The sequence below is a fragment of the Thalassophryne amazonica genome, chromosome 1 (assembly GCF_902500255.1).
Source record: "Thalassophryne amazonica chromosome 1, fThaAma1.1, whole genome shotgun sequence".
NCBI classification, from domain to species: Eukaryota; Metazoa; Chordata; class Actinopteri; order Batrachoidiformes; family Batrachoididae; genus Thalassophryne; species Thalassophryne amazonica.
This window is the reverse complement of record NC_047103.1, coordinates 164,442,796-164,464,900: the sequence shown is the minus strand read 5'-3', so window position 1 is coordinate 164,464,900 and position 22,105 is coordinate 164,442,796. Positions and strand designations below refer to the sequence as shown.

Below are 22,105 nucleotides of genomic sequence, written 5' to 3'. Positions count from 1 at the left end.
ACATTCTGATCCTCACCTATGGTCATGAGATTTGGCTCATGACCGAAAGAACGAGATCGCGGGTACAAGCGGCCGAGATGAGTTTCCTCCACAGGGTGGCTGGGCGCTCCCTTAGAGATAGGGTGAGAAGCTCGGTCACTCGGGAGGAGCTCGGAGTTGAGCCGCTGCTCCTCCACGTCGAAAGGAGTCAGTTGACGTGGCTCGGGCATCTTTTCTGGATGCCCCCTGGACGCCTCGCTGGAGAGGCGTTCCGGGCACGTCCCATTGGGAGGAGGCCCCGGGGAAGACCCAGGACACGCTGGAAGGATTACATCTCTCGGCTGGCTTGGGAACGCCTTGGGGCTCCCCCGGAGGAGCTGGGGGAGGTGTGTGTGGATTGGAAGGTCTGGGCGGCTTTGCTTGAGCTGCTGCCCCCGCGACCCGACTCCGGATAAAGCGGAAGAAAATGGATGGATGGATAGTTTGCACCATGTGTCATCAACAGGCAAAACTATTCCATGTATTAATCCTACTAGCACAACCAATAATTTGCATCACTTTTTAGCAAAATTGGAGCAACTTTAACTTTTGACCCCTGTACAAACTGAAATTGACCTTTGTCACCATTCTTGCTGTTTTTACCCCATAACTCCATAACATTCAGTCACAGATAGTCCAAACTATACCGTTTTCGAATCTCTGTGATCAGACAAATAATGTAGTATAGTTTTCAACATGATTGGAGCATTTGCAAAATTTGACCCCTGTGTAATTTTTCAATTGACCCCTACCTCGCTGCCTATTGAAAATTTAGGTGGCTAACGTGCTTTTACAAAAGAGTAATGTCTAAGGAGTATTTGCACCAAATTTGGTGGTTGTTTCATCATTTGAAAGATTCCTCTGTAAACATTCTGTTATCTGCTTCACCATCAGAGCGGTGTGGTGACGTGACCTCATGGACGGTTGAAGTTTCAGCGGCTCTGACTTCATTCACATCTCTGTGTTTACTCTCAGATACTCAGCACCACCTTCTCCGTTGATCTTAATCCACAGCACTGTGTGGCTACAGGGCAGGATAATATGACAAAGCATGATGGACGTGTTGTCATGCCAACAACAGATTGTGTTCACAGAGTCAGTGCCACGGGTTTGTGTTGGTCTTTAACATTCCAAACCTCCCCTAACCTCATATGTATTCTCATATTTCTCAATTTCGCACATCATGCTTCATGTATTGATGATGGTCATCTGTTGTTTTAAAGATTGTTTGATAGCAGAACACTTAAAAATAAATGAATTTTGTGTATCAAAGTTAAGGGGCATCAAATTCTTTGAAAACAACCAACACACAACCATATTAATTCCAACCATTCAACTCCAAAATGCATAAAGTAACAATAGTCGCCTGAATTTAATTTATAAACTGAAATGGTTCAAAAACAAAACTGCTTATGAAGGTAGATGTTAAATTTCCACATATGTATCATTAGAAGAAAATTTTTAAAATTGATAAAAATATAAAAAAATGTTGTAGAAATAATGTTTTCACAAAAATTGAAACAAACAAACAAGCAGACTCCATCATCATGACAGATTAGACAGAATTTACTTAAAATTTGCTTTAAGATTGCACAGGCCACAGCAGAAAGACATTTAATGCCAAATGTTAATGATAAAGACATTGTATAAAGGAAAGCAAAGGGCAGACAAACTCCAACTCTTACCCCTGTGTGCAGTTGGCGTGGCAGGGATGGCACTCGTTGTTGGCTTTGGGGTATTTAAAGATGAAACTGTTTGTCCCCTGAAGTCCATCAGGACACTTCTCAATGCAGTTGGGTCCATCTTTAAAGTGGAGGCATTTGACACACTGATCGGGACCCTGTGAGGAGCGCAGGAGTTAGGAGGTGAAGAAGGAAGGATGGAGAAAGCAGCAAGAGCATAAAAATGTGTATGATAACATGAGTAGGAATCAACTAAACTGAAGAAACACAATGATGGGACAAAGGTTGGGAAAGGAATGATGACAAAATAAACAAAGCATCCAGACAACTGCAGTGCGCCACTGAGGGTCAGCTGATTTTTCAACTTTGCCTCATCATCCCGTGTCGCCACTGATGTCAGAGGTCTGATACCTCTGTTAGCCCCAGGAGAGCAAACGTCTATGCAGAAAACCGTGTTCCATTAGCTCATGTATTTTCCAAGATATGGTCTTTTATGAATTTTAGGCTTGACCTTTGACCTTGGCATGATGTATATTGTGAGAGAATGTCCACTGAGTTGGATTCAAGCTGGTCGATGTATTTTGAAGCTATCGTTGTAAACAGTTGACAATACCTATGATTTGACCTTCACCTGTGACCTCAGCATGACGTGCATTGTGGACATCGACTGAGTTGATCCACCAAGTTTGACTGCAAAAGCTCAGTGCATTTTAACACACACACACACACACACACACACACACACACACACACACACACACACACACACACACACACACACACACACACACACACACACACACACACACACAGCAGCAACAGCATCTTCCTGCTTGACAATGAGGCTAAAAATGGATAAAAAGGTGAGAGAGAATTAAACTCGGTGAGTCATGTCAATTTGCTCACTTCCTCTCATGGCAGCTGCAGCCACATGAATTTTATTCAACGATTTATAACATGGCGAGAAAAATGATCGCAGATTTCTTCCACGAGCCCCCAACAGTGGAAAATTCATAAAGAGTGAGACGATGTCAAAGTGCAGCCCGTGGAATGTGACGGAAGAGTTAACAAGTAGCAACTGAGCACCAGTTTGACCTCGCCGGGATCACGAACAAGTCAGGCAGACGGCGAGCGGACACGCTGGACATGCACATCATTACACGTGGGTGTGTCTTAATAAAAAAAAAGATAATGTGTCGGCCCTGTTGTTTTCTGGGAGTTCTGACACCTTGATCTGCTGCTAACGACCGCCGTGGCGACCTGATGGACAGCTCCTCTCAGTCTGACACCTTCAGACACACGCCATCAATAAACATTATGCTCAATTTGCATGTGTGTGCACATGCGCATGTGTCTGAGTGCACGTGTGGGTGCATACAGATGTCTGAATGCTCTTGGTGCGTGTTGCCTTCCTGTGTATTTGTGTACAAGTGCGCCTGTGGATGATTGACTCTGCTGTTATTTGCTATTCGACTGTGACCGGCATCTCATTGTCAGCAGCCTCTGTGCATCCTTGAGGTGTTGGAAGTCTGTCTGTCTTTTTCTCTTTCGGGACAGTTATGAAAGGACGCGCTCTTATAAAGCTCATAAAACAAGTTCTGCAACCCACAGAGAGCCGGATACAACTTCCGATAACGCAATATTACTCTGCTTGACATATGGGATGTAACCAACGTCCTTCCTGTCCAGACCGTTGTCCAGACATGATCTTTAAATCAAGCTTGACTCGGCATCGATCATGAAATGGTACAAATCCACCAGGGGGCAGAATAGTGCTGAATAATCTCAGGTTGACAGCAAAATATCTTCTCTGTCCCCTTTTCCGATGTATTTATCACTGCTACGCCAAAGGCTTAGATACAGTAGAAGAGTTTTTGATGTTTTTGTTGCACTTGAAGAGTGTTTTTTGCACTGCTCCCAGCTCCCTCTGGGGTTATACTGCCCTCATGGCACATGTGGGTATTGTGATTTAGTGAAATGCTTGAAATAAACAGACAGATAGGAAATCAAGCATTGCAGCCATCCAGAGTTTTCATGTATCCCATAATCCCTTGTGTGCCAGAGAGTCGCTGCAGTCAAAACAACAGAGAATCCACATGATGACAATTGTAAATGAATATTATACTACAAAAATGTAATTTTTTATGCTTTTTGTCATGTTAATAAGAGACTGCTGCATGATACCCTGAAAACTTGCCTAAACAATTATAACGAATAATCTGTGTCTGCTATGTTTAATCTGCGTGGAATTTAATAAACGCAAACCGAATTTCAGACATATTATATATACTAGTCTGGAACAAAGAGGCCAAACAGTGTTGTAAAGAACAATAATCAAGACGTTAAACAGCAAACTTCACTTTCCTCCAGAATGACATGATCAGGAAGTGAGCGTGGCTCACAGCAGCTCCCATTGAAAATAACGGCGAGATAGCCTGTGATTCTTGCATGTTTACATAAAACAAACGCAATAACGTCTAAAAACCCAGAGAATATATTCACGAGAGTTTTAGGCACAATATAAAAATAGTTTTATGTTGCGATGTTAATGGTGTTGTCCGTGTGCAGTGGTTAAAGTGCAGCGTGATCAGAGCGTCTCAATGCAGTTCTCAATGTTACTGAGATCTCGCAGCGCGGCAACCTCTCCGAGGTTTTGCGGGATTTGAAACCTGAATAGGGCGGATGCAGTTAGTTATGGTGGAGCATTGGCTTTTCTTTCACTTTAATTTGTTTTAAGCCTCATGGTGAAGAATTGTGTCTCAATTTTAGGTTGCGATAGCAAAGCACAGGACTGCCTCCCGCAGGCGAGATCACAAAATGGATATTATGACGGACAGTGAAACACTCTTCCCCCTACATGATTATTTCAGAAACAAATAAGATGCCCACATGAATCCAAGATCTGTTTGAATCTCTGACTCTTCTCTGTCAGGCAGCGTCAATACTTCCTGCCTCATCATGGCAGGATTGTCACCCGTCAAACTCCTCCCACTTCTTAACTATACTGACATCTGTACAGGCAGCACCATATTCAACACTCATTCATCAGGGAATATCCATCTCACATTGGTTCAAACTCATGTTCATGTACGTTGCCACTTTTTACTGATGACTGTGCACAAGTGTTATACTGAGTGATTCTGTGCACGTTTGAAAATGGAAGCAAAAACCATTTAGTATAGTGAGAGGATTATTCTTGAGCCAGTTTCACTTCAATATCTTGCTTGTTATTGAAATAATTGTGTGGTGTGCTTGAGGTTTGTTCAGGTTAAATATGTAAACGATACATGGACTTTACATTGATGCCTTACATTGGTCCATTCACACACACACACACACACACACACACACACACACACACACACACACACACACACACACACACACACACACACACACACACACACACACACACACACACTGAGGTCAGGGTGCTCAATTGCACATCACGAGCAATTTGGGGATTAAGGGAGTTAGTTACTTTTTAGTTACTTTCCCCAGCTGTCAACAACAATCCCTCTGCCACCTCAACATGACAATGGTACTTGTTTTGCCAAAACTCACTTTGTAGTCACCCTTTCTTGACTTCGATGAAAATAAATACTTGTTTTATAAAAAGTAAAATAAAGACCTCTTTCTTGACCTCATATTTAACTGTTGACAGCAACAGTAAAACTTGCAATTTCTAACCTACATTGTTTATAAATGTAACTATTAAATTCTTTCTAACATTTTTCTAACATTTAAATTCTCTCTAAACATTTTACTTGTCGAAATTATTATTATTATAAGTAGTATTAGCAGTTGTAGTAAAAAAAAAGGCTGCCATCTGGATTCGCCCCTGCTTTGGCGTTTGAGCACAAAGAATGGATAACATTTATTTATGCAGAAAACATGACCAGATTTACAGGTAAGAAAGTTTTATTGCGTTTTCACATCATGTGGTCCTTAGAAAGAGAGTTTAGGTGCATTTGAGTGGAAAATAGTGTTAGTTGTTGATGCGTCGCGGTGGATCAGCTGTTTTTAACGAGCAGATACGGAGCGGCTCAGCTCAGAATTCTAAATAAAGGAGAAAAAAAAGCATAAAAATGTCTTTGTAAAGCTCAGTGCAGGTGTGCTGTTGTCACCATGCTTTAAGAGGTGAGGACAAGTCGTCGCTGCTGCAGAAAACTGCGGATGAAAAGCTCACAGCTCACTTAAAGTGTGCAGTTCAGTCGAACCCCGACCTCCTGCCCACGGACCAACTTTAATGCTGCTATCGACCAAAAATGCAAAAATAATATTAACACACAGTGACTTGGAGAAGTAACTTTAATCTGATTACTGATTTGGAAAGATTAACGCGTTAGATTACTCGTTACTAAAAAAAGTGGTTAGATTAGAGTAACACCGGCATCACTGCTGGCAACTCACCCAAACATGAAAGTAAGGAGCTGTGCCTTCGGCCGGAACCTCAACAAACACTGGTTCTGCTTCAAATACACTCAACAAAAATATAAACACAACACTTTTGGTTTTGCTCCCATTTTGTATGAGATGAACTCAAAGATCTAAAACTTTTTCCACATATACAATATCACCATTTCTCTCAAATATTGTTCACAAACCAGTCTAAATCTGTGATAGTGAGCATATCTCCTTTGCTGAGATAATCCATCCCACCTCACAGGTGTGCCATATCAAGATGCTGATTAGACACCATGATTAGTGCACAGGTGTGCCTTAGACTGCCCACAATAAAAGGCCACTCTGAAAGGTGCAGTTTTATCACGCAGCACAATGCCACAGATGTCGCAAGATTTGAGGGAGCGTGCAATTGGCATGCTGACAGCAGGAATGTCAACCAGAGCTGTTGCTCGTGTATTGAATGTTCATTTCTCTACCATAAGCCGTCTCCAAAGGCGTTTCAGAGAATTTTGCAGTACATCCAACCAGCCTCACAACCGCAGACCACGTGTAACCACACCAGCCCAGGACCTCCACATCCAGCATGTTCACCTCCAAGATCGTCTGAGACCAGCCACTCGGACAGCTGCTGGAACAATCGGTTTGCATAACCAAAGAATTTCTGCACAAACTGTCAGAAACTGTCTCAGGGAAGCTCATCTGCATGCTCGTCGTCCTCATCTGGGTCTCGACCTGACTCCAGTTCGTCGTTGTAACCGATTTGAGTGGGCAAATGCTCACATTCGCTGCCGTTTGGCACGTTGGAGAGGTGTTCTCTTCACGGATGATGCGAAGGAGATGTGTTGCACTGCATGAGGCAAATGGTGGTCACACCAGATACTGACTGGTTTCCCCCCCCCCCAGTAAAACAAAACTGCACCTTTCAGAGTGGCCTTTTATTGTGGGCAGTCTAAGGCACACCTGTGCACTAATCATGGTGTCTAATCAGCATCTTGATATGGCACACCTGTGAGGTGGGATGGATTATCTCAGCAAAGGAGAAGTGCTCACTATCACAGATTTAGACTGGTTTGTGAACAATATTTGAGGGAAATGGTGATATCGTGTATGTGGAAAAAGTTTTAGATCTTTGAGTTAATCTCATGCAAAATGGGAGCAAAACCAAAAGTGTTGCGTTTATATTTTTGTTGAGTATATTTACCCGATGGCACATAATCAAACAGATTTCAAGCAGCACTCACTAAGAATACCCCATTTACAGACATTCGGGAATGACTGAAGCTGTTAAGACTATGAAGACCCAGAAGTTGCCACACACTAGTGATGATTTTCATCCTGATTTTGAAAATCAGGATGAAATTTTTCAACAGTTCAAGAATTTCACCCTGATTTCAAAACTGGTACCGATGATGGTTGTAAACAGTACGTATACCAGGTTTGTTCAAGACTGACAAAACGCACCCTGATTTGCGGTTTAGGATTAAATGGTGTGGCCTTTTATTATGGCCAGCCTAAGGCACACCTGTGCAAACATCATGCTGTCTAATCAGCATCTTGATATGCCACACCTGTGAGGTGGGATGGATATTCTTAGCAAAGGAGAAGTGCTCACTAAAACAGATTTAGGCAGATTTGTGAACAATATGAGAGAAATAGGTCTTTTGTGTAAATAGAAAATGCTTTAGATCTTTGAGTTCAGCTCATGAAAAATGGGATCAAAAACAAAAGTGCTGCATTTAGATTTTTGTTCAGTGTATTTATTTATGTATAGTGTGTACATACATATATACACACACACACACATATATATATATATATATATATATATATATATATATATATATATATATATATATATATATATACACACACACACATACACATACATACTTCAACTCTGATTTGTTCCAACACTAATATTATAGTACAATGCTTTCTGACTTACATGTATATGGCTGTGTGTATCTCTACTTCAACACCAATGGGAAACCCTACAATTTTCTGGAAAACTAAGGCGTAATCCAATCCGCAACTCGAAAAGTGACTTTACAGAAGGTCAGATACTCATCGCACCTCTGCTGCTCTGAGAACGTATGTGTGCTTGCCAAAAGCATGCCTCCAAAAGTAGCCACAGCAGTTCATCATTCGCCCCATTAACTTACTATTCACCTTTACAAACACAGCATACATCATCTGAAATCCCAAGTGCTCAAGAAACCCAGACTCGAAATAATACGATTCCAAGCAGGTGGATATCTCACACAGAAAAATGAGAGGAAGTGAATGTCAAGTTGGAAAAACTCCAGGTGGATTTGAGAAGTGGATTCAGGTCTTACCTGTCCAAGACATGTCACGGCATTACCATCCATCTTCTCACACTGGCTGTCACACTCCAGGCACACAGAACCATTGGCAAATTCACGCACCTCCCTGATAGAAACAGGAAATCAGGATGCAGATGCATGAGTGTGCATGCAGTGAAACGACTGTTAACTGCAGCCTGAAGGTGGACGGTGTGTGCAGCAGCAGCAGCAGGTTTTTTTTTCCCTGTATAAGGCTTATTAAATTCAGCACGTGATAAATAAAAATAAATCTTAATTTGGCCACACCCACTTTCAGCATTCTTGCACTGCTTGCTACCAGAAGGCCACAAAGACCATTAGCACGGCCAATATGCTAACAAAGAAGAGCCATGAATAATGGACAAGTATTTAAATCATGGGGACAGAGAAGAGGAACTCGACAGAGGAGGGATTGGGGGGGTGGGGGGGGTGGGGTGGTTGAGACAGAAATTTGCTTTTAAAAATAAAACTTGTGAGGATGAGGGGAATGGACGTTTGAAAAGGTCAGACAAGGATGAAAACAGAGGGGCTTTTAATCATTTTATTAATTTAACATGAGCATCAATGCGACAGAACTCATCGGGTTTAAGTTTCCGAACTATTTCTCCACACGACATACTGGAAATTCTTCATCAATACCTGGCATTTTTACCTTTTACATTATGGTGTAAATATACTTTAGAATGAAACCTGAAGTACAGATTAAATATTTACTGCAGTGTGTAAACTTTGTTGTGAGACAGTAATTTACACACTGCTATAAATATTTTTTGCTGGTAGCTGGTAGCTCAGGTTCCCTTCCTTAATCTTTCAACGATGTGTACATTGTCTTGAATAGTGTCTTATTTTGATTATTTTTTTCCCCTCAACAATCATGCAATTCATGACCATACTATATTTTAGGTGAATTTCACTATTTTTACCAACAAAAGTATTATTCTTATTGTTATTATTATTATTATACTCAACAAAAATATAAACGCGACACTTTTGGTTTTGCTCCCATTTTGTATGAGATGAACTCAAAGATCTAAAACTTTTTCCACATACACAATATCACCATTTCCCTCAAATATTGTTCACAAACCAGTCTAAATCTGTGATAGTTAGCACTTCTCCTTTGCTGAGATAATCCATCCCACCTCACAGGTGTGCCACATCAAGATGCTGATTAGACACCATGATTAGTGCACAGGTGTGCCTTAGACTGCCCACAATAAAAGGCCACTCTGAAAGGTGCAGTTTTGTTTTATTGGGGGGGGGGATACCAGTCAGTATCTGGTGTGACCACCATTTGCCTCATGCAGTGCAACACATCTCCTTCGCATCATCCATGAAGAGAACACCTCTCCAACATGCCAAATGTCAGCGAATGTGAGCATTTGCCCACTCAAGTCGGTTATGACGACAAACCGGAGTCGGGTCAAGACCCCGATGAGGATGACGAGCATGCAGATGAGCTTCCCTGAGACGGTTTCTGACAGTCTGTGCAGAAATTCTTTGGTTATGCAAACCGATTGTTTCAGCAGCTGTCCGAGTGGCTGGTCTCAGACGATCTTGGAGGTAAACATGCTGGATGTGGAGGTCCTGGGCTGGTGTGGTTACACGTGGTCTGCGGTTGTGAGGCTGGTTGGATGTACTGCCAAATTCTCTGAAACGCCTTTGGAGACGGCTTATGGTAGAGAAATGAACATTCAATACACGAGCAACAGCTCTGGTTGACATTCCTGCTGTCAGCATGCCAATTGCACGCTCCCTCAAATCTTGCGACATCTGTGGCATTGTGCTGTGTGATAAAACTGCACCTTTCAGAGTGGCCTTTTATTGTGGACAGTCTAAGGCACACCTGTGCACTAATCATGGTGTCTAATCAGCATCTTGATATGGCACACCTGTGAGGTGGGATGGATTATCTCAGCAAAGGAGAAGTGCTCACTATCACAGATTTCGACTGGTTTGTGAACAATATTTGAGGGAAATGGTGATATTGTGTATGTGGAAAAAGTTTTAGATCTTTGAGTTCATCTCATACAAAATGGGAGCAAAACCAAAAGTGTTGCATTTATATTTTTGTTGAGTGTATTATTATTATTATTAGTAGTATTAGTATTAATCAGGGGTGCACATAACTGGTACTCACTGTGCTCATATGTGCTAAACATCATTGATGCATAGCAGAGGGAAACACTTTTCCTACAATCTGTCATTGCTTTCCTCTTATGAAGCGCTTTCCTTGTGTTTTCTGCTGCACATCATTTATTTTTAGCACACACAAGCACCATGAGTACCAGTTATGTGCATGCCTGATTATTATTATATATATTTTTTAAATTCAAACATTCCAAATTCCAGAATTTAGAACATTGCTACGAAAACTCAAAACCATCACCATCAAAATTTGTTACCAACAGAAGGAGAAAGAAGCATTTTGTGTGAATTGTACAGTTTTCACCACAAAACATTCACATTTTCATTAATATTCAAAAGTTCTAAATTATGCAAACACCAACTGTGAACAGTGCTGAGCTGAAGCCAAAAAAAAAAAACCCATCAAGAACTGAAGGAGAAGAAGCATATATTCTATGAATTGATAATGGACGCTTCGCCATGACATTAGCTTATCACACCGTTGGTCTGGATGAGCAAAACCAAATTTAAAAACAGCATGAAATAGACACTAAGAAGGTTTAGAAAGATACAGAACACCAGGTATTTTTCAAGCTGGAACAAGTTTTAAATGTTTTAGAGTTCAAGTTTTCACCTGGGACAAAAATGCTTTTTTGAAATTTTTAAATTTTTTAATTTTTTATTTTTTTGGTGCAGTATTGAATTGGAACACTATCACTATCCAAAGTTACAAACAGGGCAAAAAATAAATAAATAAATAAAATAAAATAAAAACTACTCATCCTGACAAAGGTAAATACTTTGGTTTATCTCACGAAATGCAAAGAAACATTTTTAAACAACGTCCTCATACTAAACAGCTTAAATATGTTAATGGCACAATATGAAAAATAATTATTACATTTTCAGAGTAGTTGCTATTGTGTGACAGCACAGTGGCACAAACAGTAAGTGTGCTTGTCTCCCAAGCAAAATATCCCAGGTTCAAGGCTGCCTTATACAGCTTGAGATGTGTTTGGAAAACAAACAAACAAACAAACATAAAACAGATCATCATGTGGATCCCATGCCACATCTCCTGTGGTGGCCCTGAGTAACATGGGAGCAGCACAGCAAAATATCACTGAATGGGATTCAATGCAGTAAGAAATGCATTTAAGTTGTACAGAAATAATTAATTTACAAACAGCATGTTAGTGTAGCAAAAACATGATGTTGGATTTATTGGCTAAAATTATATTGTTTTTAATTACAACAGCTTTATACTGTAAAAATCTTTGTAAAGATATTTATATATTTTTAATGTATTATCTCAGAATTGTTCAACCACAGCTGCTATGTTTTTAACACAAACATAAGAGATTTTTTTTTTTTTTTTACACAGTGTGTTTCCAACTTTTGCCCCATTAACAGATTTTTCTCATTTGCGTCTGTTTTTTTTAGTGAGCTGTCACCAGTGATCACAGCCAGGCTGCTGTCAATAGCAACTGACACTGATCAAAACACTTTTTCACACGAGAGGGATCGATCAGCCGATACCGAGGACAAACACCCTCAGAGGACAAGGATTCACTCAGTTACAAACACGCTTCTCACACGGGCGCCGTAATGAGCACGACTTTGTATCTGCGTGTGATGCTTGTCTGGTTTTTGAAGCCTGTTTCTGCGTAATCTTACACTGTGAAACTGTCATATCTTGTAGTGGTGAATATTACATGAATCAGACTTTGTGCTTTGAATATAAATAATAATAAAAACGAGTCATTCTACCATCACATGTAACATCAATAAAAGGAACAATAGAATCTCAGATTAATGTCAGAGCAAATTTATTGTGTTCTCTTTTTGTTGTGCTCATAGCAGTTTGTCCCGAAACATCCGAATGCATCATCGCATGCCCTTTTATTCATAAGATTTTTGATCAGCTCACAAGAATTTCCACATCTCTTTTCAGATTTCTCCCTTGTCTTTCTTTCCCTTGTTCCAAAATAAATTAGATTTCTCTGCTGAAAGCTCTGTCTAGGGGAATCCTTTAGAAAAAGCTGTGCATAGAGGAGAAATATCTCTTTTGTTGGGCGAGGAGAGGGAAAAAAAAATACATAGCTGAGACAAAAAAAAAAAAAACCTCAGCGTTTGTGTTCTCCAGGGTCATTTCTATTCTGCCGAAGCTGTTCCTCCTGATTAGTCTCCTTCATGACTGGAAGTGTGCACCAAAACCCCACCGGGGATGGCCTTGCGGGGGATTAGCCCTTTTTCAGATGGAATTTAAGGAGGAATGTGGCCACCATTCAGACCTCTAAACCTCCAGAAGCCAAGACTACATCCAAACCACCACAGCAACTTTTTTAATTAAACACTTTCAACGCCTCCCTAATCCGCTTCCTTCCTCCCCCACCATCCCCAATGGACACCATCTCAGACGTTTTCTTTTTCCCTCTCACGCTCTTGCTCCCGTTTGCTCTTCCTTTGTTTTATTCAACAGATGTATAAACGAAGGGGAATTCGTGCCTTCCCTAATTAAGAATGGAGATCTACGACTAAAGCAAATCAAGGATTTTTAAAAGTGTGAAGTTGCAAACATCAAAAATCCTACAAATAAACCCTTAAAACATTCATGTTTGCAATACCCTGCCAATAAGTTGAAGTCAGGTCAGGTCACCTGACCTTGGATGGCAACCACACAGGCAGACAACCAGTCCATACCCACTTTACAAAAGTAACCATCTGTGTGCTGCAGACAGGTGAAACATGGGTGTCCTCTCCAGTGGTTGGGGTCCTCAACACTGAGCCATTATAGTGCGTTAGATGGCCAAAATGTCAGAGCTGACGCTCCCTCATAATGCAAGTGTTACACCTCATCTGAGTCTCCTGAAGTAACTATTTCTTTGACACAGAGGCATTCCAGTTGTGCCAAAAGATCATCTGAAGAGATCTAGTACAAAGACATCCAGTCCTTACCTAAAAACCCCCTCACACTCAGCTGTGTTTTCACTATGTCCACAAAAAATTGAGTGGACACAGGAAGAACTTGTACAATGTAGTAGGAAAAGAGTACAAATGGATGAGGATGAGGTATGGTGTCCAAGAACCTGGAGGACATGGTCACACTTTGGATATGCTCAAAGACTGTACAACAAAATGTGTTCTATCAAATCAGGATGCAGTAAAAAAATTCATAAGAGCGTAGCAATGACTGTATTGATATAGAAATGATGTAGAAGGGAGTTAATTGAAGTGGCTGTCCATGTGCCTGCTCGAGCAATGTGCAAGCTGCTGTCCATTGTGCTGAAACACAGTCATTAGTCCTGCTGCTTTGGACATAAAAAAGATCCCCCACCACCTAAAAACTACCCCCAATACAAATAGAGGTTCACTTCAAAGCATGCCCCCGTCCACACATCCACACAGAGCATATTTAAGTAGAAATGGGCATGTGTAGCAAGACAGCCATTTTTCTGAATGTAGTTTATTGTTGAACCTACATGTTGACACAAGATAACTTGCAGAACAAATGAAAAAGACCAGTGTGTGTTGCAGTATTAATGAGGACAAGAAGTACACAATGAGAATGTGGTAAGCATGTGGTGTGATGAGGGCCCAAGGTCACTAGTTAGTGTTGAAATCTTACAACCATACAGTGAGACAGGAAGCACTAGAAACATAAAGACTTGGACCTTCCTTCTCCTGCAAAGATATCTGCATCATTAAACACCTCTGTCCAATCACCTCATGACTCTGCAAGCTCTTCCCAGTTGTTTCTCAACCTCAAAGGCTGAGGATCCAGAGTGATCACTACTGAGATAAGCACATTTCTCCACGAGTTCATCACTTTCACTGCATACACTGCTGAGGGCCAAGGCCAGGCAGTCAATGATTCCTAGTCTCGACCCAGGACAAACCTAGATTTTCTGACTGCTCACTTTCCTTCTCAAGTGTTGCAACCAGGGTGTCCAATACGTCTCTAAAGATCACAGCACCATCTGCGAGGTCGAGGTGACTGAACCTTTCTTTGACAGTAAGTTCTATACATATATACTGTATAATCATGGCTGTACAATAGAGTATATTCAGAACTGAATATATTTAAGTGAACACAAGATTGTGGAATAAACAATTCACGACAATAAAGGCCGAGATGAAAAATGACGACTATTTGAAATGAACAACCATTGGAAGTGTACGGTTGAGCAGTTAATGCCAAAATAAACAGTATCCTTATTCAATTGATTTCTTATTTTTAAATTGCTTTCAGCCTTACAAATAAAACTTATCTATCTCTATGCAGACAACATGATGCATTTTCAATAATTCAATAGAGTTAGATGCTCTTCAGTGTCCTGATGAGAAGCATAATATATACAACATACCAAACACTGCCAGAAACAGTATTTAAGACACTAAGACATGCCAGCTGAACAGACTACATTTCAGTACTTGAAAGGGCTGTGTTATTTCAGCACATCAGCACTGAAACAGGATTATTTTTAAAGGTCATACAAACAAAACTGGCACTGTTTTTTTATGCAATGTGAAACACTGTGTCTTCGATTATGATATTATATTTAGACATGCAACAACCACCACCTCAGGTAAATTTTAAAATGTTGTCAGTTTAACATTTGTCTTGTGTTAAAGAGCAGAGCAACATCTCTGTGTTCAATGTGATGCACAAGTTTAGTTTTGTTTATTTAGTTTTAAATATTGCTGAAAGCAGACGATTCTTATTTGCATGTTAAACTTGATGAAAAATGTTCAAGGTTGTTAAAACCAAGATGTGAGTTTTAAAGGACTTGTTGACTTTGGAGATAGAATAAACATGATTTTTTGAAATGCTAAAGCATCATTTTTTAAGTATCCTCTGACCTCTGAATGGATGGATGTCTTTGGTACTCAGTCTCTATGAGTCCTTAGTACCACTGAATTGCCTTGTATCAAAGGTAGGTTATCTTAAAGTAAATCAGATAAGGTGTACTGCCTGCATCTGGATTATTTCCGCTCTGGTCAATATAAGAGGAACACAACTTCCTGCAACTGCAAAACTATCCCAACATATTGAGTTCAGCATATGATATGCTGCTTGTGGATACACATTTCCAAGCCTTAAGATGTTTTCTTTTTGTGCTGAGAAAGTAGAATTTGCAAAAGTGCATCCAGAAAGTATTCATATGTGTCCATATTTTGTTATGTTACAGTCTTATTCCAAAGTGGATGAATTTTTTTGCCTCAAAATTCTACTCACAACACCCGATAATGACAACATGGAAAAGTTTGAAATTTTTGCAAGTTTATAAAAAATGAAAACAAACAAACAACAAAAAACCTAAGAAATCAAATGTACATAAGTATTCACAGCCTTTGTTCAGTACTTTGTCTGTGCACATTTGGCAGCAATTCCAGCCTGAGATCTTCTTGAATATGATTTCACAAGCTTGGTGCACCTATCTTTGGGCAGTTTTGTCCATTCCTCTTTGCAGCACCTCTCAAGCTCCATCAGGTTTGATGGGGAGTGTCATTGCACAGCCAACTTCAGATCTTTCCAGAATGTTCAATTGGATTCAGGTCTAGGCTCTGGCTGGGCCACTCAAGGACATTCACAGAGTTGTCCTAAAGCCACTCTTTTGATGTCTTGGCTGAGTGCTTAAGGTCTTTGTCCTGCTCAAAGATGAACTGTCGCTTCAATTTGAGGTCAAGAGCGCTCTGGAGCAGGTTTTTATCCAGGATGTCTCTGTACATTGCTGCATTAATCTTTCTCTCAATCTTGGCTAGTCTCCCAGTTCCTGCCACTGAAAAACATCCCCAAAGCATGATGCTACCACCACCATACTTCACTGTAGGGATGGTGCCTGGTTTCCTCCAAACATGATGCCTGGCATTCACACCAAACAGTTCAGTCTTTGTCTTATAAGACCAGAGAATTTTGTTTCTCATGGTCTGAGAGTCCTTCAGGTGATTTTGGGCTGCCATGTGCTTTTTACTAAGGAGTGGCTTCCATCTGGAAAATCTACAATACAGGCCTAATTGGAGGATTGCAGCAGAGATGGTTGTTCTTCTGGAAGGTTCTCCTCTCTCGAAAGAGGAATGCTGGGGCTCTGACTGAATGACCATCGGGTTCTTGGTCACTTCCCTTTAAGGTCCTTCTACCACGATCACTTAGTTTAGACAGGCGGCCAGCTCTAGGAAGAGTCCATGGTGGATCTGAACTTCTTCTATATATGGATGATTGACTATTGCGAAAGAGACCAAAAATGAATCTGTGATAGCAAACTATACAGTAGCTGTGTTCCTGCTGAAGATGAGTACTTTTTTTTTATCTCTAGTCATTAGCTGAAAACGCTGAAACCCCTGGAATGAAGCATTTCTGCATATTCTTTCAGTGGACAGAGTGCACATAGATTACATGATATACAAACTCTTCATACACATTTTGTAGTGCTCACTGCCTAATCTCTATATAAAATCTATTGAAAAGACCTCCAGGGTAACGTCCATACCTTAAATAACAGTTTGCATCATCCTTGCATAGTTCATGTCTTGGTTCTTTAAAGAAGGTCCCACCATCAGTTTGCATGAGTACATCACGCCAATGCGTCCATGAATTCTCAGTTTTGAAGTCAATACGATCACACAGGTAGCATGACCGACCACATGCTTCCAGATCATGTGCAATTCCACCTCAACAACACCAGTCTCGGGTCCAGCACCAAAAACATAATTTTCATTCTGCTACTCTGCTGCACATATCAGAGGACAATCAGTCTATAGGACGTTAGCTCTTGGAATAATGACAGCCGACTGTGCAACTTTAACATTTTTATCCAGAATATTTGGATTCACAATGAAGTCTACCTAATTAAACTAAATACTATGCAAGGATGACATGTACATAAAGATCACGTAAGTGTGTGGTGAAGATTTGCTTGGTACATGGAGCCACTTAGGAATCCTTTGTGTGCTAATTAAAAAGAGCAATGTGCAGTGGTTAAGACTGTCAAATCATTGCAGGAAGGCTCCTGTGAGATCTCTCTCTTATGTGTTTCCTGCAGGCTGTCAACAGACACAAAGTGTATTTCTGTGTTCATGTTACAGAAGCACGTTTGAAAGAAATTTCCCCAGATGTACAATAATATACATGATTCGAAGCTTGAAGCCTTTATTGGTCTACTTATTTCTTAGAATCACATCCTAACTTCTTCCTTTTTGACATTTTTTCCCCTTGTTTTTCTTGGATTAGTGGGAGCAGCATTCATCAAGGGTTTTTTTTTTTTAACCCTTTTTTTTTTTTAGGGGAGGGGGGCATCAGTAGCTTGGTTTCAATTCCAGATTTGCTCAAAAGTTAAGTAAAACATTATTGTCAAATGACAGCGTTTTCGCTAAGTGATAGAATGTGATTGCTGTTTTTTTTCTACTCATGATAACTGTCATTCAGGCGAAGCTCTAGAGAGGACTGTAATTCCAATCGTCATGGTGACGGGAGGTTAAGTCTCACTAAATAGCCATTTTTTTTCAAATTCAGTCTTGCTGTAATGCTACGTCTTATGAGGTTTAACAAGCTCCCCATCGCAGTCTTTTCACATGTACCCTGCCATGAATTTTAGAATGTCATGTGACTCTATACATTACATGACCTGGAACAGTGGAAAAAGTGTTTCCATTGCAGAATATTTGCAAGCTATAGATTTTTTGAATTGCCTGAAAAACCTCCTCATGCCAATGTAACTTTTTTTTTTTGTGATATCTTAGACTATTTCCAAAATAGATGTTTTCATTAAACGTATTTTCAATTAGCTACTAGAAATTGCTCAATTTGGAGGGTATTGGAAACCTTCATCTTGATCACCACTCTAATCTGGGATTTAAGCCACTGACCCTTCTGTTATTGGTTAAATATCTCTCCTGAAGATCAATGTTGCAACCTAAGACCAATCTCCTTCAATCTAATTGGGTTCAAGTCAGGTCCTCTTTTATCTTCACATGGCTTTTAAGATACTGCCATTTGGAGTTTTACAAGAATGTCCAACTGGGAACAGACTTGGGATAACCATGTTCGTGGGGTTGTAGACCTCAACTGGCCCGAAATACCCTTTGATAGCTCAGGAGGAACTTTTGTACAGCAGAGGTACATTGGTGCTACCTGACTTACCCTGATGCCACTGTGATAAGTTGTGAAAAACAGTGGGATGAAGTTCAGTTGTGTGTCTTGCTGTCTTAGAGCACTCTGAGTGAAATAAGTGCAGGTAAAATCAGGTGTTCTAGTTATCACTGAACAAATTCCAAGGCAGTAATCTAGAAAGGGAATATCAACTTTACAGTCCACTCTATCAAATATTCAATTGCCTGCCTCCATATTTATTTACAGTATGTTATGTGATATACTAAATAAGACAAATATGATTAATCCCTGTTCATGAATGGACTGACATGATTGGTGATGCCAATATCTTTGCATGACAATGAAGAACCATGTCTTTATGTTCATGGTACTTCCTGTCTTACTATATGGTTGCGAGACGTTGATGCTAGCCAGTAACCTAAGGCAATACCTAGATGTTTCTGGAACTATGTATGTCTTTTGGTGGATCCTACCATTGGAATGACTGTGTCTAACATTCATTTTCTATGCTGACTTACTCCAATTAAGGATCGGGGGGCTGGAGTCCATTTCAGGAGTCATAGGGTGAGAGGCAGGGTACACCCTGGAGAGGACACCAGTCTATTGCAAGTCCACATACAGACAAACAAATTCACTTGACTGCACCACACGTACGGTCAAGTTAAAATTTCAAATTCACCTAACCTGAATGTCTTTAAAAGTGGGAGGAAGCTGGAGCACCTGAATGGAATCCAAGCAAATAGGGGTGAGAACATGCAAACTCCACATAGAAGAGTCCAGACGGGTAGTGATCCCATGATCTTTTTGCTGTGAGGTAACAGTGCCAACCACTAACCCACTGTGCTGCTCTTTGTGTCCAACAAACACTTATTTGCCCGTTCGTCACACTAGCTACAAGTGTGTCACACTAGCTGCTAGCCATTTTAAGGATACAAAAGGCAAATGCCTCAGTTCTGAGGATCCCAGTGACTGGAGAAGGCCAAGGACATGCCCATGTCTCATCTGGTTTCAACAGATAGATGGCTACATTCAAGTCGGTTGTCAGACTCGGCGACTGCTATCCAGGACCCAGTGTAACAGTATAGCTTCCCCCCCGGATAGCTTCCCCCCAAGCTGGAAATCTTCCCCCCACCCCCACCCCTAACTGGCAACATTTCAACATTCCACTCTTAGAACTCCAAAATGAGTTTAGACTGAAGCCCCTTTCACACCGGGGCTGCTTCCAGTTGCGTTGGGCGTCGTCATAATGACGTGTGTGGAAGCAACCCAGTGCCGAGACGATGCAGCTTAACGCCACAACAACACAAAGGACGCAAAGGACGAAGAAAATCGGATGCCAAAAATTAAACATGTTTAATTTTTTCTTGCGTCCTGTGCTCGACGCATAAAGGTTTCAGTGCAAGTCAGAGCAACAGGACGGTACTCAACGTGTTTGGAAGCCACACCCTCACAATACAATGTTACCCGACGCCAATTTATGATTCCCCCTGTGTTCCATTGTTCCTGAAGTATAAACCATGCAGGATTGTTTTTATAGCGTATACACAATGCAGTAAAACTACATGCTCAAAAAAGAGCACAAAAAAAAAATGCTGATTGCAGCTGCAGCTGCTGCAGCTCCTCACGCTTCTTTCACAAAAGTGTTCAAATAAAATCCATAAAAGTCCTGCTCACAGACTGATTGCCAGAGACAGGACATGTCCACATCAAGTATAACTCCAGACATCTCCACATTTGCTCACGGACGGTTCGTTCGCGCACATACATCTCATGGTCAAAGGAGGAAAGATAAACTATAACAGAACTCAGAGTGCAGACCTGCAGCTCAGCACAAGAACAAATATAAACTAGAAGAGGAATCAAAGTGCACAGTCTGTCTGCAGCCAAACTTTGCACTTTGATTCCTCTGTGCAGAGAAACTGCAGGCTGCGTTCTCCCCTCCTCTCTGCCCCCTGCTGTGTGCACCTGATGCAGCAGGTCATCCTGCATCATCATGATGCAACAGGAAGCAACTCAAAGCAGGTTCGGTGTGAAAGGGGCTTGAAAGATCTTGTGCCACTTAACACTTTTAAATCACTCTTGATGGCTCTGACCTGTAGATGTTTTACCTGATTGCATTACCTCGTTCAAGTGTCTGTTTTCTATGTACAGTAAATGTAACTGTGTGTGTAACTCTGCCCTGCCTCTTGGCCAGGACACTCTTGAAAAAGACATTCTTAATCTCAATGAGTTTTATACTGGTTTAATAAAGGTGATAGGATCCACTCAACCTTTAAACTCTATATTTCATGGATGTTTTATGGTCCCAGATGAAGGCATGTGATTGATGGTGAACAATATTGGTATTCTTTCTGTATGTATCTGTAGCTATCTACGAGGTCTGTTAGAAAAGTATCCGACCTTTTTATTTTTTGCAAAAACCATATGGATTTGAATCACATGTGATTGCATCAGCCAAGCTTGAACCTTCGTGCGCATGCGTGAGAATTTTCACGCCTGTCGGTTGCGTCATTTGCCTGTGAGCAGGCTTTGTGTTAACAGTGGTCCACCCCTCTCATCGGATTTCTATTGCGAATAAATGTCTGAACAATTTGGAGCTTTGCTGCATCAAAGTTTTCCAGAAACTGTGAGAGACCTCCAGGTAGACACCATTTGGCAAATTCAGATGGCTTTCAGGGACGATTTTATGGGGATTACACAGATTAAGGAGCGTTCCAGCCGGTTCAAAGACCACCCACAACATCTGAGAGCGCAGCGCACTCCGAGCGCCAATCGACAGGCTGAAACAACCAGATTATTTCCAACGTGAAGGCTTTGTTAATCCGGGACGTCATCTGACTTCCACAAAAATGGCAGAAGACGTGGACATCAAGACTTTTTCGGCACATTCCACTGTTACAGGAGGTTTTTTTTTCATGGAAAGAGAAGCGGAGGGATGCGCCACGGAGCCGCTCATGGCGTGGCACAAAAGCACCTCCTCTCGGTGGAGGTTGGTCGCGGTGGAGCCGCATGGCGCAAAGCAACGCCATGATGAAGCCTCACAGGACATGTTCTGGCATGTCCAGCTCATGTACAATTTCTCGGATAGTCACATGACTGAAAAGCCACCGAAAGCCATCTCAAAGCCGTCCTGTGAGACCAACACGGACATGCTTTTGTCCCGCGCCATGAGCAGCAGGGTGGCGCATCCCTCCGCTTCTCTTTCCATGAAAAAAAACTGCTGTAACAGTGGAATGTGCCGAAAAAGTCTTGATGTCCACATCTTCTGCCATTTTTGTGGAAGTCAGACGATGTCCCGGATCAACAAAGCCTTCACGTTGGAAATGATCTGGTTGTTTCAGCGGGGTGTCAGCCTGTCGATCGGCGCTCGGAGTGCGCCGCGCTCTCAGACGCTGTGGGCGGTCTTTAAACCGGCTGGA

General features: G+C 41.2%; 1 protein-coding gene across 1 annotated transcript in view; it reads right to left on the bottom strand.

Moving 5' to 3' along the window:
- The window catches only part of LOC117517414 (receptor tyrosine-protein kinase erbB-4-like), an 886,935-nt gene that overhangs the window by 196,409 nt on the left and 668,421 nt on the right, over positions 1 to 22,105 (bottom strand). Inside the window, exons 14-15 of the mRNA XM_034178423.1 lie at positions 8,444 to 8,537; positions 1,704 to 1,858 (exon numbers count right to left, since the gene is read on the bottom strand). Coding sequence (XP_034034314.1) covers positions 1,704 to 1,858; positions 8,444 to 8,537 — 249 coding nt within the window. The remainder of the gene's footprint in view (positions 1 to 1,703; positions 1,859 to 8,443; positions 8,538 to 22,105) is intronic.